Source organism: Odontesthes bonariensis, chromosome 10 (assembly GCF_027942865.1).
Source record: "Odontesthes bonariensis isolate fOdoBon6 chromosome 10, fOdoBon6.hap1, whole genome shotgun sequence".
In the NCBI taxonomy this organism is placed as follows: Eukaryota; Metazoa; Chordata; class Actinopteri; order Atheriniformes; family Atherinopsidae; genus Odontesthes; species Odontesthes bonariensis.
The window spans coordinates 37,854,398-37,868,795 of record NC_134515.1 but is presented as its reverse complement, the minus strand read 5'-3'; the positions used below and the strand labels follow the sequence as shown (position 1 = coordinate 37,868,795).

The 14,398-nt window shown below is 42.8% G+C and overlaps 1 protein-coding gene across 2 annotated transcripts in view; it reads left to right on the top strand.

Annotated features, from left to right (window-relative positions):
- LOC142390413 (paired box protein Pax-7-like) overlaps positions 1 to 3,551 on the top strand; it is a 127,473-nt gene extending 123,922 nt beyond the window's left edge. For both annotated transcript variants that reach the window (XM_075475826.1, XM_075475825.1), the window contains exon 9: positions 3,436 to 3,551. In XM_075475826.1, coding sequence (XP_075331941.1) covers positions 3,436 to 3,551 — 116 coding nt within the window. The remainder of the gene's footprint in view (positions 1 to 3,435) is intronic.
- The last annotated feature ends 10,847 nt before the right edge of the window (positions 3,552 to 14,398 follow it).

The following is a 14,398-nucleotide window of genomic DNA, read 5'->3' as shown; positions in this document are numbered from 1 at the left end:
CACGGCAGCTTCAGGGCGGGCGTACGCACTTTTCTACAGCTGTTGATTCTTTGGCGACACCTAAGGTGATGTTGGGAAACTGTTATAATAAATAAATGTGAAAACAATTAGTACTCAGACAGTGATGTGCACATTTAAGATAGATGAATAATTAATACTGATAAACAATTAACACACCCATGTGTCTGCAGTTACACGAGTGGATATAAAAGCAGCGCGAAGTGGTGCAATGCATACCATTAAAAACAATGGCTGCTTTAGCAGTATTAGAAGACTTTGCAAATGGTGCAATTCGAAGAGAGCGTGTGTTCAGAGACAGAGAGGATTTGCTGGCACATGATGGCGACTGACTCATTAGCCGTTTTGAGGGAAATCCTCCTGAACTGTGCGCAGAGCTGCGGCCGGCGTTGGAGCGCAACACAGCGAGGAGCCATGCGCTGCCTGTGCCCACAGGTGATGTGCACACTGGGGTTCCTATAGCAACCGGGGCATTCCAGAGGCAGCTGGCAGACCGATTGGGACTGTGCCAGTCTACCCTGAGCCGAGCCATGCCAGCCGCGTGGGACAGAATTATCCGCATCTCAGCCACGTATATCAAATTCCCACAATGCAGTTGAACAGGCCAACATTAAAGCTCAATTTGAAGCGAGAGCCGGTTTTGTAATCGGGGCTATCGACTGCACACACATTGCTATAAAAGCGCCATCACATGATGAATTTGTATGTTAACAGGAAACATTTTCATTCGATCGACGTACAGATCATATGTGATGCGTAAATGCAATTAACCAACATTGTGGCGAGGTGGCCTGGTTCAACGCACGATTCATACATTCTGAGTAACAGCATGTTGGGAACAGACTACAGGCTGGCACTGTGCGTGATGGGTGGCTTCTTGGTGAGTAACTTTATTCTTGTAATGGTCCTAATATTATTTCCGTGACGCGCATTGAGTATGTGCGCCCCCAGTTTCTATCCCGTCTTCACAGCATCATTATTATATTATATATATTAGTCGGTGGTTAAAGTTAGTTTCTTGTTGTTTTTTGCTGGTTAAACTTCAGTTTAAGATCTTTCTAACAAGCCCCTGATCGTCTCTGTGGGCAAATGTTAATAACCCCGTGTGTAAAGTGTGAAATGTCTCAATCAGCCTCACCTTTCCCCCGGCGCACTTCTCTACGTTACTGTATGAACACGTTGTTGTGAGTTACACAAAAACATCGGTATTTACCTTGAGGGTAATCAGAGTCCCCCACATGTGCTCCCACCATCCCAGAGAGAGCAGCGTCACCCATAGTTGCCCCGACTCTCTGTTCAAACAGGGCGTGCCAAATAGCACATTTTTGCATGCCTCCACTTCAGAAAGTAGCACCCCCATCTCGCTTTCCGTGAAGTTCTTCTTTTTTGCCGTCTTGCTCATTCAAATATGATTTGCATATTTAAGTAGGGGCATGGACAGGGAGTCGGGTACACCGACATGTGCGCTCAATTCCACGTTGACTGGGATGTACAAAGGAAATGTGCTTGGATTGATGCGTAGGAGGGCTTTTGGGTTTGAGCGTACGCCATGTTTCAGTAATAAAATCCACGCAATAGTCTTTGTACATGAGGCCCCTGGTTATTGGCTGCCTCACAAACTGACTAGGGTTGTGTGTCTGAGAAGGTGGAAAAGAATTGGAAATGATGGATGAATATAGATACCTGGGAGTTTTTCTGGATAACGTACTAGACTGGAAATGCAACACTGGGGTCTACAAGAAGGAACAGGGCAGACTGCTTCTTGAGGAAGCTTAGGTCCTTCAATATTTGCAGCAAATATGTTGCATATATTCTGCAAAGCTGTTTTGACACATGAACAGCAGATACTTTCAGGAAAAAGTTCAGAACGATTTGTTCCGGTCTTTTTTCCACAGTTGCTGTTCATACAAGCACGTCACAGCGGGTGGCTTTCTGCAGAAGATTCCCTCTCCAAGCCCGAAATGCAAGGTATGCGGGGCAACTGCTGCCTAGAGTGCAGGAGGCAGTAGGTGGTGCAGTACTCTTCAACATGTTGAGAATAACAGATGAGGTTCCTTAATGGGTTGATGTGAGTACTGCATGTATCTGTATGTTGTGAGGAGGCTCGATGAAAAATCTCAGCACGAAGTCCAGAGCAAATGTTGCAGAAATTTGCATCCTCACATGCCACCACTCTCGCAAATCTCTATAAGATTTGAGGGATTCTAGTGACGTTGGAGAGGGGCTTGGGTCTGAATGTTGTCTTTACAGACTGTAACAGCTGTTACTGTAGTACAACTTAAAACTAACAGTTTTTAAGACTTATTGTGGATATTACCTGAGAGGATTTTGAAAGGCAAAAATAAGTCTGGGAATGCCTGACCAGTCAGAAATGGTAAGGGAAGCAAGCCCCACCTCTTCCACATGATTTCAAAAGTATTACCTTCCTGTCATGGCTATTTTTGGGGTAAAATATCTCCCCAAGACTCTGTTTAGTGCTTTGTTACTGTAGAGTTGTGGCAAGGTTTCTGGAAAAAGCTGTGTCTGATGTGCCTTTGTTGCGCATCGTTTCATGTTTACAGTGGCACACCGAGGGGTCATAGTTGATCCGTCACTGATACGTCTCTGGGCCACCAGAGGAGATGGTAACAGGTGTGAAACATGTTCCAGTGTGCTTCCACACATTCAGCTGGCATCTCAGAACTCGTCACTCTAACCAAAGGTGCATTATTACTCAGCCTGATGTGAGAAAGCGATGGGGCTGAGCTGCTCTGTTTGGCATGTGTGAATTACACAGAGGAACAGTGGCGGGTAAACAAGGCGGTCTCTTTTTTGGCTATAAGGCACAATGTGTGAAAGAGGCTGCTGCGCAGGACAATATAAGAAGAGAGTCTTAATTTTACTTGCCTTAAAACATTGAAAGACAAAATAAATGAGCAGCTATTCCATAGCAGCTATAACCAGTCTGTGATATGGCTGGTTTGGAATTGCACCAGTATAATTACTAACAGCAACTAGGTATTGATTGGTTGATTGACTGAGTGATTGAATTTGTTGCCATGTGCAACATTGTCTTTGCAACCCCAAAAACATATATTTTCATGAAATAGTAAAATGTTATGTAAAATTTTCTATGCTCTGTTGTGTATGAAACATAGGTTTAGAAGATTTTCACATCATTACATTTTGTTTTTAGTTACATTTTACACAGTAACCCAACATTTCTTGAATTGGGATTGTATTATTGCCCTGTTTGAATTCTACTTTTGAATTTCTTTGAAATTATAAAGAAAAACATAATTTTGATTTAAAAAAAAAAAAAAAAGGTATTTTTGAGCTGGCATAACAACAGAATTTGTTCATATTACAATTTTGAGTGTGTCAATAGTATGTGATGAAGTAATCATTGACTCCATTCTGTCTCCCATCCTCTCCTAGCTGCTGTGGATTACTTGGCAAAAAACGTCAGCCTCTCCAGTCAGCGCAGGATGAAGCTGGCTGATCACTCAGCTGTTCTGGGACTGCTGCAGGTTGAGACTGGCCAGGCCTACTAGTTCATTAAATAAGTAGACAGCATGAGACGCAGTCACCAGCACAACCCATACCTCCTGCTACCACACAGATTTCACAGAGAGCATGTGTTTCTGTGTGTCACCTCTTCACTCTATGTGGGGCTGATATTTAGCTTTTTCAAAGATCCAATATTATGTCCTTTCCCCTCTTATGTCCCCAAAATGTGTCTTTCAAGTGTGAGCACAAAACATACCCACAGATTGTTGTAGCAGTGGTGTGCGGCTTACAGTTCCTTTTCTAGCTCAATCATTTATTCTTTCATTCATTTATTTTATGCTCCTCTGCTTCTCTCCTATCTTATCTGTTAAATAAACCAGCTTACTGAAGTTATTACACAATAAGTGGGACTAAATGCAGCTGAATAATGATCCAGATCAGTTAGCGATTGCATCAGTGATTTTGCAGGAACATCAGTAGACCTGCTGATGTCCAGCTCACAGCTGACTGTGTGACGTAGGCCACATGTTTGTTTGGCTAACTGAGATCTGGTTTCAGAAGGTCACTGAGAATACATATGAATATACACTGTAATGTCAGGTGTGAACACATGTACTTAGTAAAGTCCATTTGTAATTGGATCACAAAATAGGACCAAATGTGAATAATGTCAGAGAACGCAGCCCACCGGAGCAGATTAGCACAGGGGCAAGCGACATGGAAGTGGTTGAAATGTTCTGTCGTTTCTGAACTTTCTCTCTTTATGATTACAATTCATCAAATGTTTTTAAACCAACATGGATGGTACTCAAATCAGGGGACACCACAGTTATGAAATCAGGATTCTATCGGTGTCGAGCATCAGCTTGAAGAATGACTTAACACGTAGCACACAGTCTTAATGGGAAATATTTGTGCAATTTTTTAAGACTTGTTGTACACATAAAAGAAAACGTAAATAAGAAGTGCTTTCTTGAGAACTTGGCCTTTATTAGCATATAGCTAGATCATGAAGAAGAGAAGCAAACGATTGACAAAAGAACAGCTGATTTTCTTTAGCAAGAACAACAAAAATCCCATGAAAACACCTTAATGTAAACAGAGTTTCTCTATTAGTTTCAAACTGGTCTTAATATTACCATCATTTTGATGTCCTCAGCATTACAGTTTGGACATAGCTGTGGCCATACAATCAGAGATCATGTTAACCTTAACCTCATTTGTCAGGCAATGTGTTTGTGTGGACCACTGTTCTGGGCGCATTGCACTGAAAAGTAATTCATTGGATCTTCATTTCCTCAGATGGCAAGAGAGCATAGAGAGGGGACAGTTTGAAATTTCTATTTTTTATAGATTTACTTTTTAGAGGTCTCTCACTGGCAGAATTGATTTTTTTGGGGGGGGGTATTTTCGATGACTTTCTTTAAATCTAATGTATTGATATGTGAAAACATCAGATTCACACAGTATCAAACAGATGATCTAATTAGCTTGTAAAGCTGGGAGACAGTTGAATTAAAGGGGATCCAAGATTTAAGACTGAATTATGCAGCTGAAAAAGCTTTAAACATTCCTCAACAGAAGCAACCAAATCCTTAAGAATTTGAAAGTGTCGTGAAAATTATTTCTCAGTATTTTTTGCACCAGATTTTGTAAGCAGTCAATTTACAATATAACTCTATAGATATAAGTGATGTATCGAGTCAACTGTGTACCTGGTACCCTTTTACCTATGAAAAATATTTTTCACCAGATCTGAAAAAGAAGTTAATTTTGAAGCAGTAATATCATAGCCTTCTTCACATTGAAAATTTCCTTTAAATCAGAAAACATCTGAAGTAAACACAACCCATTTCCTCAGCTAAGTCACCTCATTGTCTCCACAATTAATCGTTATTAATATTCCATCCATCCATCCATTATCTTCCGCTGCTCTGGGGATCGGGTCGCGGGGGCAGCAGCTTGAGCGGAGAGACCCAGACGTCCCCGGCCACTTCCTCCAGCTCTTCTGGGGGGACCCCGAGGCGTTCCCAGGCCAGCTGAGAGACATAGTCTCTCCAACGTGTCCTGGGTCTTCCCCGGGGCCTCCTCCCAGTGGGACGGGCCCGGAACACCTCACCAGGGAGTTGTCCAGGAGGCATCCTAACCAGATGCCCGAGCCACCTCATCTGACTCCTCTGGATGCGGAGGAGCAGCGGTTCTACTCCGAGCCCCTCCCGGATGACCGAGCTTCTCACCCTATCTCTAAGGGAGAGCCCAGACACCCTGCGGAGGAAACTCATTTCGGCCGCTTGTATTCGCGATCTCGTTCTTTCGGTCACTACCCACAGCTCGTGACCATAGGTGAGGGTAGGAACATAGATTGACCGGTAAATCGAGAGCTTCGCCTTCTGGCTCAGCTCCTTCTTCACCACGACGGGCCGGTGCAGAGCCCGCATCACTGCAGACGCCGCACCGATCCGCCTGTCAATCTCCTGCTCCATTCGTCCCTCACTCGTGAACAAGACCCCGAGATACGTGAACTCCTCCACTTGGGGAAGGATCGCATTCCCGACCCGGAGAGAGCATTCCACCCTTTTCCGGCCGAGGACCATGGTCTCGGATTTGGAGGTGCTGATTCTCATCCCAGCCGCTTCACACTCGGCTGCGAACCGCTCCAGTGAGAGCTGGAGGTCACGGCCCGACGACGCCAACAGAACCACATCGTCCGCAAAAAGCAGAGACCCAATTCTGAGGTCGCCAAACCGGACCCCCTCAACGCCCTGGCTGCGCCTAGAAATTCTGTCCATAAAAATTATGAACAGAATCGGTGACAAAGGGCAGCCCTGACGGAGTCGAACCCTCACAGGAAACATGTCTGACTTACTGCCGGCAATGCGGACCAAACTCTGACACCGGTCATACAGTTATTAATATTTAAGTCTGTAATTTCAGATAACTTATGGATCACAAATGCAAGCTCATGTCCTTGTATCATTCCATATGCACACGTGTGTTGAGAATTTAAATCACAGGATGAGCAGTTCTTAGCTCAGATGGACAGACGGGTCACACTGAATCCGTTGAAACGGAGAAAAAAATAGAACAAATATTTCAACCAAAATTCTTTCCCATGTTTGCATGTATGTGAGTGGAAGATTGGTGTGGCCACTGAACGCGTACTATTGCACCGTTAGCTCAGAGCTGCCGTGTTGTTGTTATTGGGGGCTATCGGGGGGCTTATGGGGGCTTTCTACACACGTCTACTGGGATGACGTCGTTGACACGCGCCGCCACCGCCCATCTTTACACGGAATTTGCTGCTGCTGCAAATTGCCGTGTTGCACAAAACTAGCAGTAGCAAACTCTGTGTGAAGTTTGCCAACTATCACAGAGCGTCAGAGACGTCATCCCAGTAGATGCGTGTGCAGAAAGCCCCCGATAAGCCCCTGATAGCCCCCAAGAACAACAACATGGCAGCTCTGAGCTAACAGTGCAATAGTAGTCTTTCAGTCATTGGTCTTAAAGTATTGGTGACATAAAGACAGATAAAGCCTTATTCAGAGGCTGTATTGTCTCTGCCCTGTTCTCTCTGTTATATGGATACACGCTGATCTCCAGTATCTGTTATCGGTGAGAAGATGAACAAACAAACAAAAAAAACTTCCCCTATAAATTGGCTGGTTATATCAGCCAACGAAGATAACACATTTACAGATCTCAACTAGTGGGAGAATCCGGCCCTCTTTAATTAGAAGGATAGACTGTTATAGATGTGTTATTTTTCCTTACATTTTTCTGTAAATCATCCTCCCTGAACCCCGATCAGTTCCTACTGCTGCCACAGGATCAGATTGTGTCTCTTGTTTTACGTGTTGTATGTTTCTATTAGAGCTGTCACCTTTTACAAAAATCAAGTTTTTAATACCACCCTCCCCCACCTCCCATCACCCCCTTTAACCCCATCCCCATCCTCTTCAGCCAGCTTGTTCACAACACCAGATGTATGCAATCTTGGGGTTTATTTTTTTATTTTGGTGTTCAAACCTAATTGCTTTTTCACAAGAAGCTGCCCGGTTTGAGCTGCAGGCGAGGCAGCGGGCGAGCGACTATGACGTGCTGCCGAAACAAGTACGTAACTTTCTCTCTTTGGTTCGCTGGATAGTCCCGTTTGGATTTCCCACTGGAAGCAAACTGAACCAGAGTTCACTTCCAAGCAAACTGAGACCTACGTTTTCAGGCAGTAGTTGCAATTGTTTGGTCAGAGTTCGGATGAGTTTTCACACTTGCCCAAACGTAGCAGACTATCCGAGGAAACTAACTCTGGTCTGTTTAAAGCAGACCAAATAGCTCTGGTGTGCCCTTAACTTCTTCCAGTGTGCTGCCAATGTTCTCTGCAACATCAGCTGCTGTGTGGAATCATCTCAGCTTCTCACCACTCAACAGTCAAACATGTTTTTGCTCCAGTTCTATCATGACTTCCTGAAACCATTCCCCTGAAACAACAGCGATGGACTGCATAAATTGCATGTAAATCTTGCTATCTTGCTCTGAAAGAATCTGTATTTAGACTTCACCATATTTTGAATAAGAACTTTCATTTAAATCTTTTTATATCTTTAAATCTTTTAAGATATATATTTTTTCTGATCAGGTAATCACAATTCATAATCTTGATGAAAAAAATTAACTTCTCAGAATGTATACAAGAGTCATAAATGGCTGAAACATGACCCTGATTAATGAGAAAAGGGTTTGCCATACATGTGCACACCACAAACTGCACAAGTTTCAGAAACTATAAAACTACATCGAGAACGTGCTGTCCAGTCAGCAAAGGTCTGCCTTCTTGACTATCTTCATTAAGACTCAACAAAGGGTAAAATATTCATCATCAATAAACTCCTTGCTTAGGAAAGAAACAGCTCTGCAAATGTTGTGCTCTGCATATCAGTATGATAACATGAGCTGGAGGAGAAGTGGAAAATAAACAGAATTTTTCCATACATACAAAAACTTAAACAATCAAAAATGTGTCTGTATCGTTAAAGGTCTCTTTCTACTTGTCATCCTGCTGTGCTCTTTTATTATTCCAGAGATTGTCGGTGTTCGGTGTTTCATTTAAAAGATGACGCAATGAATTGGAATCAAGCAGTTTGAATTTAATAAATTATTTTGCATTGCCACTGGATACTGGTGTCCATGTACAGATGTTATAACTGTCATAATTATGTGATGTTTATGTTATTTTTCTGCATTGAAACAATAGCCATGAAAATGCTTTAGGTTCTGGCTGTGCTAACTTTCTACCTTGTGTATATAAATTTTTTTCGGTGACAGCAAACCAAACCCGAAGCAAACATTAAGGTTGAAATGTAAAGATTACACTGATCCCCATCTCCTGCCAAACACATACCATTTACAGCTTTACTTCTCCACTTTTTCCATTCTGAACTTGATTTGTTGAAGCTTGATGTGTTGAAATAAATTCGGAAGTTTTGCATGTGTGTATGTGATAATAGTTTAATTTATTATGTATTAGTCTAGCAAAAAAAAATGTATATTGACATTTATTCCATCCAGCCTCTTGCTGTGTCTAACAGTTGTGTGATATTTTCATTAAAGCTCTACAAATGGACCAAGAACAAAGAAAAAGAGTTGTGTTGATTGAAGTTGTTCTTTATAGACATTGGATGGAATATGAAGTTTGAAATCTGAAAAAAAAGATGGATAGATGAAGAGAAAGACAAAATTGTTATTAACGAAATTCAATTCAATTCAGATTTATTCATGTTGTGCCAAATCACAACAAATATCATCTAAATGCACTTTAAACATGCCGTCCAATTTAAACCAATTATGGTTCAGTTAATTGTAATGTAATCATAATCTCTTTCAAGGTAAACACAAGAAACTGCTAAAGAAAAATTGGACCAGACTCAGTGAATAATTTCCTATACTCCCTATAATATAGACCTGTGAACAGTGCTGACCAACATGTCATTGGGGTCATCAGGTGGGGACCTCCTTTCATCAGTGTTTCGTCTAGTTGGACCCACGACACCTCCAGGAGGCTAGACAGGGATCACTGGCGTCCCAGAGTCACCCCCCTAATGCCAGCCATCACTGCTCCTCACACCACAACAACCATCTTTTCTTCCACAACCACAAGCTACCTCAGCCTCTCACCAACTGCACACCAGTCATAGCGGGGTGGGAACTCAAACCCTGGTTCGGGTAGGGGGTAATGAAAGTATAGAGGGTGCCAGAGGTGGAGGCAGGACAAGACACACGAGCAAATTCAGCAGACAAACTCACCTAAACAGTCCTACAATCACTAAAAATGCCAGCAAAAACAAAGCCATACAGGCCAACTCACCTGAAATGGCCGCCTGGTTTCAAAAGGCTCACATGAGCCACACCCTCCACTTAAATATATCCTGGATTTCTTCCTTGCTTCTCCCAAGAGTCTGTTTACCCTAAGTGCTCCCCCTGCTGGGCCCCGAGCTACTATTGCTTCTTCTAATCCAAATCCACTGACTGGACTTTACTGCCTCATCTGACACTTCCTTCACTATTTTCCTCACACTCTGTCCACTTACACCCAGCTCCCTCACCAATGAGACAACAGACTTTGCAACAAATCCTCTACATCCTACTTCCACTGGACAGATTCTAACTTTCCATCCTCGCTGCTCTGCTTCTGCCCCCAACTCCACATATCTAAGCTTTTTCCTTTCATATGCTTCTGCTACTAATTCCTCACAAGGAACAGTCAGCTCTATGAAATAGACTCTCATTCTACTCCTAGACCACAAAACTATATCAGGCCTCAGCTTTGTAGAGGCTATCTCCTGGGGAACAACAAGCTTATCTCTAAATCTACCTGCATCTCCCAATCACAAGCATCATCCAAGCTGCCGTGCCTCCTTATCGTCTTTTTAACTTTCTCCCTCTCTTGAACAAACTGAATTGCCCCTCTCTTCACCTTAGACCCTCCTAAGTTTACATGAATTCGTTTATCTTCAATACCTGCAGCTAAGCTTCTTAATACTTGGTCATGTCGCCATGTATACCGGCCTTGTGACAGACTAACCTTACAACCTGACAAAATATGCCTTAGAGTTGCAGTACCTGAATATAACGAACATAACGGGTCTCCATTTACCCAGAGTTTTAGGTTCTGGGGAGTTGGCAATACATCATATGTTGCCCCTATCAAAAATCTAATACTCCTTTCATCCATACTCAGCAGTTCTTTCCAACTAAGTGTGGCGAGGAAGGGGAGGAACTAAATAAAACTAGTCTTACTAAAGGGAAAACAAGGAAAACCAACAACGCCACCCTGGGAATTTCACCCAGAGAATTAGGTCACGATATTAAAGGCACACAGGTCCGTCACTCAGGCAGCATGAGACGAGGTTCATGGTTTAAAATACAACTTTTTATTAATTTATAAAAACTTAGTTAAAAAGGGATTCACACAAAAGTAAAACTGAATAAATGCTGGGGCCAAGTGAGTGGACTTCCACTTCCACTTCCACTCCGCTTTTGCAGCTGCAGCGGTGTTGCACTTATTTCTAAAAACGTGTTGCAACTCGCCGTATGAGCGCATTAAGATTTCCAATTCGAGGTTGGTGAAAAACGTAGCCCCTCCTCTTCCCCGTTGCCATGGTGACTCGTCGAATCGGGGCTCCATTGATGCTGGCTTTTTAAAGTTGTGGCGCACATGCAAAACTCAAGGTGAAACTACTCAGAGTTGATTAAACTCACTAAAATCAGCATTTCTGGAACAGAAAACTCAGAGTTTTCTATCTCAGAGTCGATCAACTCAGAGTTCAGGAATAGACTCAGAGTATGTTGAACCTGCTTTGTGAAACAGACCCCAGGCAGGGTGGTTGCGAGGCAGAGGCAAAACAAAGCCGCTTCGGACGAGCAGCAGAGAGGTGAAGTTTGAGCAATTAAAACATCAAGCAAAACAGCAGCAGCTCCAGTGAGCCAATTGCAGTACCCTGTAAAAAAACGCTATTAGCAGCACTTAAATGATCAGCGTATGGGGTGTGTGGTTAAAACAAACATACCTGTAGCCGCAAAACATGTACACACACACACAACAACGGAGGGAGGTTGAGAGAGAGCTCAGAAACCGCCGCTGGCGTTCACCAATGGAGCCCATACAGCAGCATACACAAGGGCAGGCAGAAGCACCTAAGCCGTCACCCTATGGCACAACAAGCACCATGAGCACACAGAAAAACAACCAGCACCGCGATGAAGCATCGGGCAGCCATACCTGTCAGGCCAAATGATCTGACCCGGAAGTGAGTCTGGTGACAATACACAGAGGAAGAACCTGTGGGAGGACCGGCGCTTTTATAGTCGCCACCTCATTGATTAGCTGCAATCAGCACTCATGGCAAGCAGCTTAGCCTGAGCCACTGCCTTTGCACCCCTTAACATTTCCTCCTGTCTACGAACCTGCTCAACAACTAGCTTTCTCTTCTCCTTGGGACCTGCTCTACTCCACACCGGTTTGCCTGGGCCAAGCCCCAAGCCTCCCCGGCCTATTTGCACATTACCCACAATCTCTGCATGTCTAAGAGTTGCTTCTGCCTCCTGAGCTGCCATTCTTGGTTTCCATTTCCTCCCCTTGGTTGGGTTTGGAACCACCTTACTAACTACCACATCTCTACTCCCAGCTAACAGGAGCTCTGTCCTAACTTTAGTACATTTAAACTCCTCTACTAGACTAGATACTGGGAGCTGGAGTATGCCTTTCCCATACAGTGCCACAGTACTTAAGCATCTAGGAACACCTAGCCACTTCCTATTGTAAAAGCTAACTTTTGTCCATTTTTTTCTACAACAGATAATGGAATCTCATACACAGACAGTAGCCACATCAACCGAGGAAACAATCCAAACTGCAGACACCACAGCTTCAACTTTCCTGGAAGCTCTGATTTATCTATTCTATCCAGTCCCTCAACAACATCTTTCCCAAACTGCACTGCCTGCTCTCCATCATTCATGTCTGCCTGGTACCACCTGCCTAAACTCTTTACTGCCTTTTCCCTAATTATTGGAATGCTTTCTTCATCTATTACAAACTTTCTATCACTTAATTTCCCTCTACTTATTGAGATACTTCTAGACTTAGTAGGTTTGATTTTCATACCAGCCCACTTAAGATTTTTATAAGGTCTCTCAAGTATTCTCTTCATACATGGCACTGTTGTAGTCACTAACGTCATATCATCCATGTATGCTCTAATTGGTGTAATGCACATGCCATCCTGACGTCTCTCTCCACCTACAACCCACTTGGAAGCTCTAATAATTATCTCCATCGCCATTGTAAATGCTAATAGAGAAATCGTACACCCTGCCATAATGCCTATTTCTAACCTCTGCCAACCTGTTGTGAAACCTGCTGTACTTAAGCACAGTCTAATATCCTGAAAATATGCTCTTACTAAGTTAACAACTACTACAGGCACTCTAAAATAATCAAACACTTTCCAAATAAGGCTATGTGGCACTGAACCAAATGCATTTTCTAAATCCAGAAATATAACATGCAAGTCTTTTTTCTAAATCTTGGCTGTCTGAATCTGATGCCAAATCATGCTAGTGTGCTCTAAACACCCTGCGAAACCTGGTATTCCTGCCTTCTGCACAGTAGTATCTATTAAGCTATTCTTTTCTAAATAACTAGCTAATCTCTGTGCAACTAAACTTAAGAAAATCTTCCCTTCTACATTTAGGAGAGAGATCATCCGGAACTGACTCAGGTCCGAGGACTCTTTCTCCTTTGGAATAAGAACGCCTCCTGCCCTACGCCATGCTCTAGGAATAACAGGGAGCCAGTGAAGAGAAGGGATTCATGCTTCTTCTTCTTCTTCTTCTTCTTCTTCGCTTTCTACCTTGGCGTTTGAAAACAGCGGTCTTTTATTAGGGGATGAAACCGAAAGATGAACACGCCGCCGGATGTGATGTAGATAGTGGCTTGTGCTCGCGTCCAGAGTGGCTACTCTATAGCTCTGCTCGCGTCTTGTGTCTTGCGTGAAGTTTAGAAAATTGAGGTGACACACGCAAGCACGCAAGGGGGGGCTTGCAACCGCGCAAGGGCTTGCATTGCGTCTTGCGTTACCGACTATAAACCAGGCTTTAGTCGCTTTGGATAAAAGCGTCTGCAGAATGACCGTAATGTAATGTAATGTAATGTAATGTAAAGAGAAACCTGGGATTATTCTTATTCTCTTCTATCAATGATGAATAATAAACAGTTCTAGCTTTATGAAGGGCTTATATGTTATTAGACTATCTTTCCAGGCTGAGTGAGATTCTTCTAACTTAGTGCAAGACCATTATCTTTCCCGCTTTCTTGAAGTCTGCTTCAAAGCACACGGCTCTGAAATAAACCTAGTCAAGCAAACAATTTTCTACAGCTGAGACCCTTTTCAAATTCATTTGAAGTCCAGTGGAATATTCACAGAAAAGATGACCTTCTTTTTACTGATCACCTCTATCGAGAACATTTTAATTTACTCAATTCCCAGGTACAATGTAAAAATATTCCTTGAGCCTTGCGCATTTAAAGCATGTTTCTGGTGTATTATTGTTGTATTTATTTGATTTGAAAGGAGTTGCATATGTGTGCAATAACCGATTATATTTAAATAATGTCAAGTTACAATTTGTGGATATTTCTGAGATTTTTCACATGTATCTCCTGAAATGTCCTATTTTATGCCCATCTTTAAATCAAACTTGGTTATTAAGGTTTAGACAGAGCCAGATGCAGGCCAGTTATTTACTTCCATAGATTCTTCCAAACAGGCTGATTAGATCTAACAATGCTGGTATTTCATTGTTTTAAGAATAAAATGTGTATGTCTGCTACCAGTTG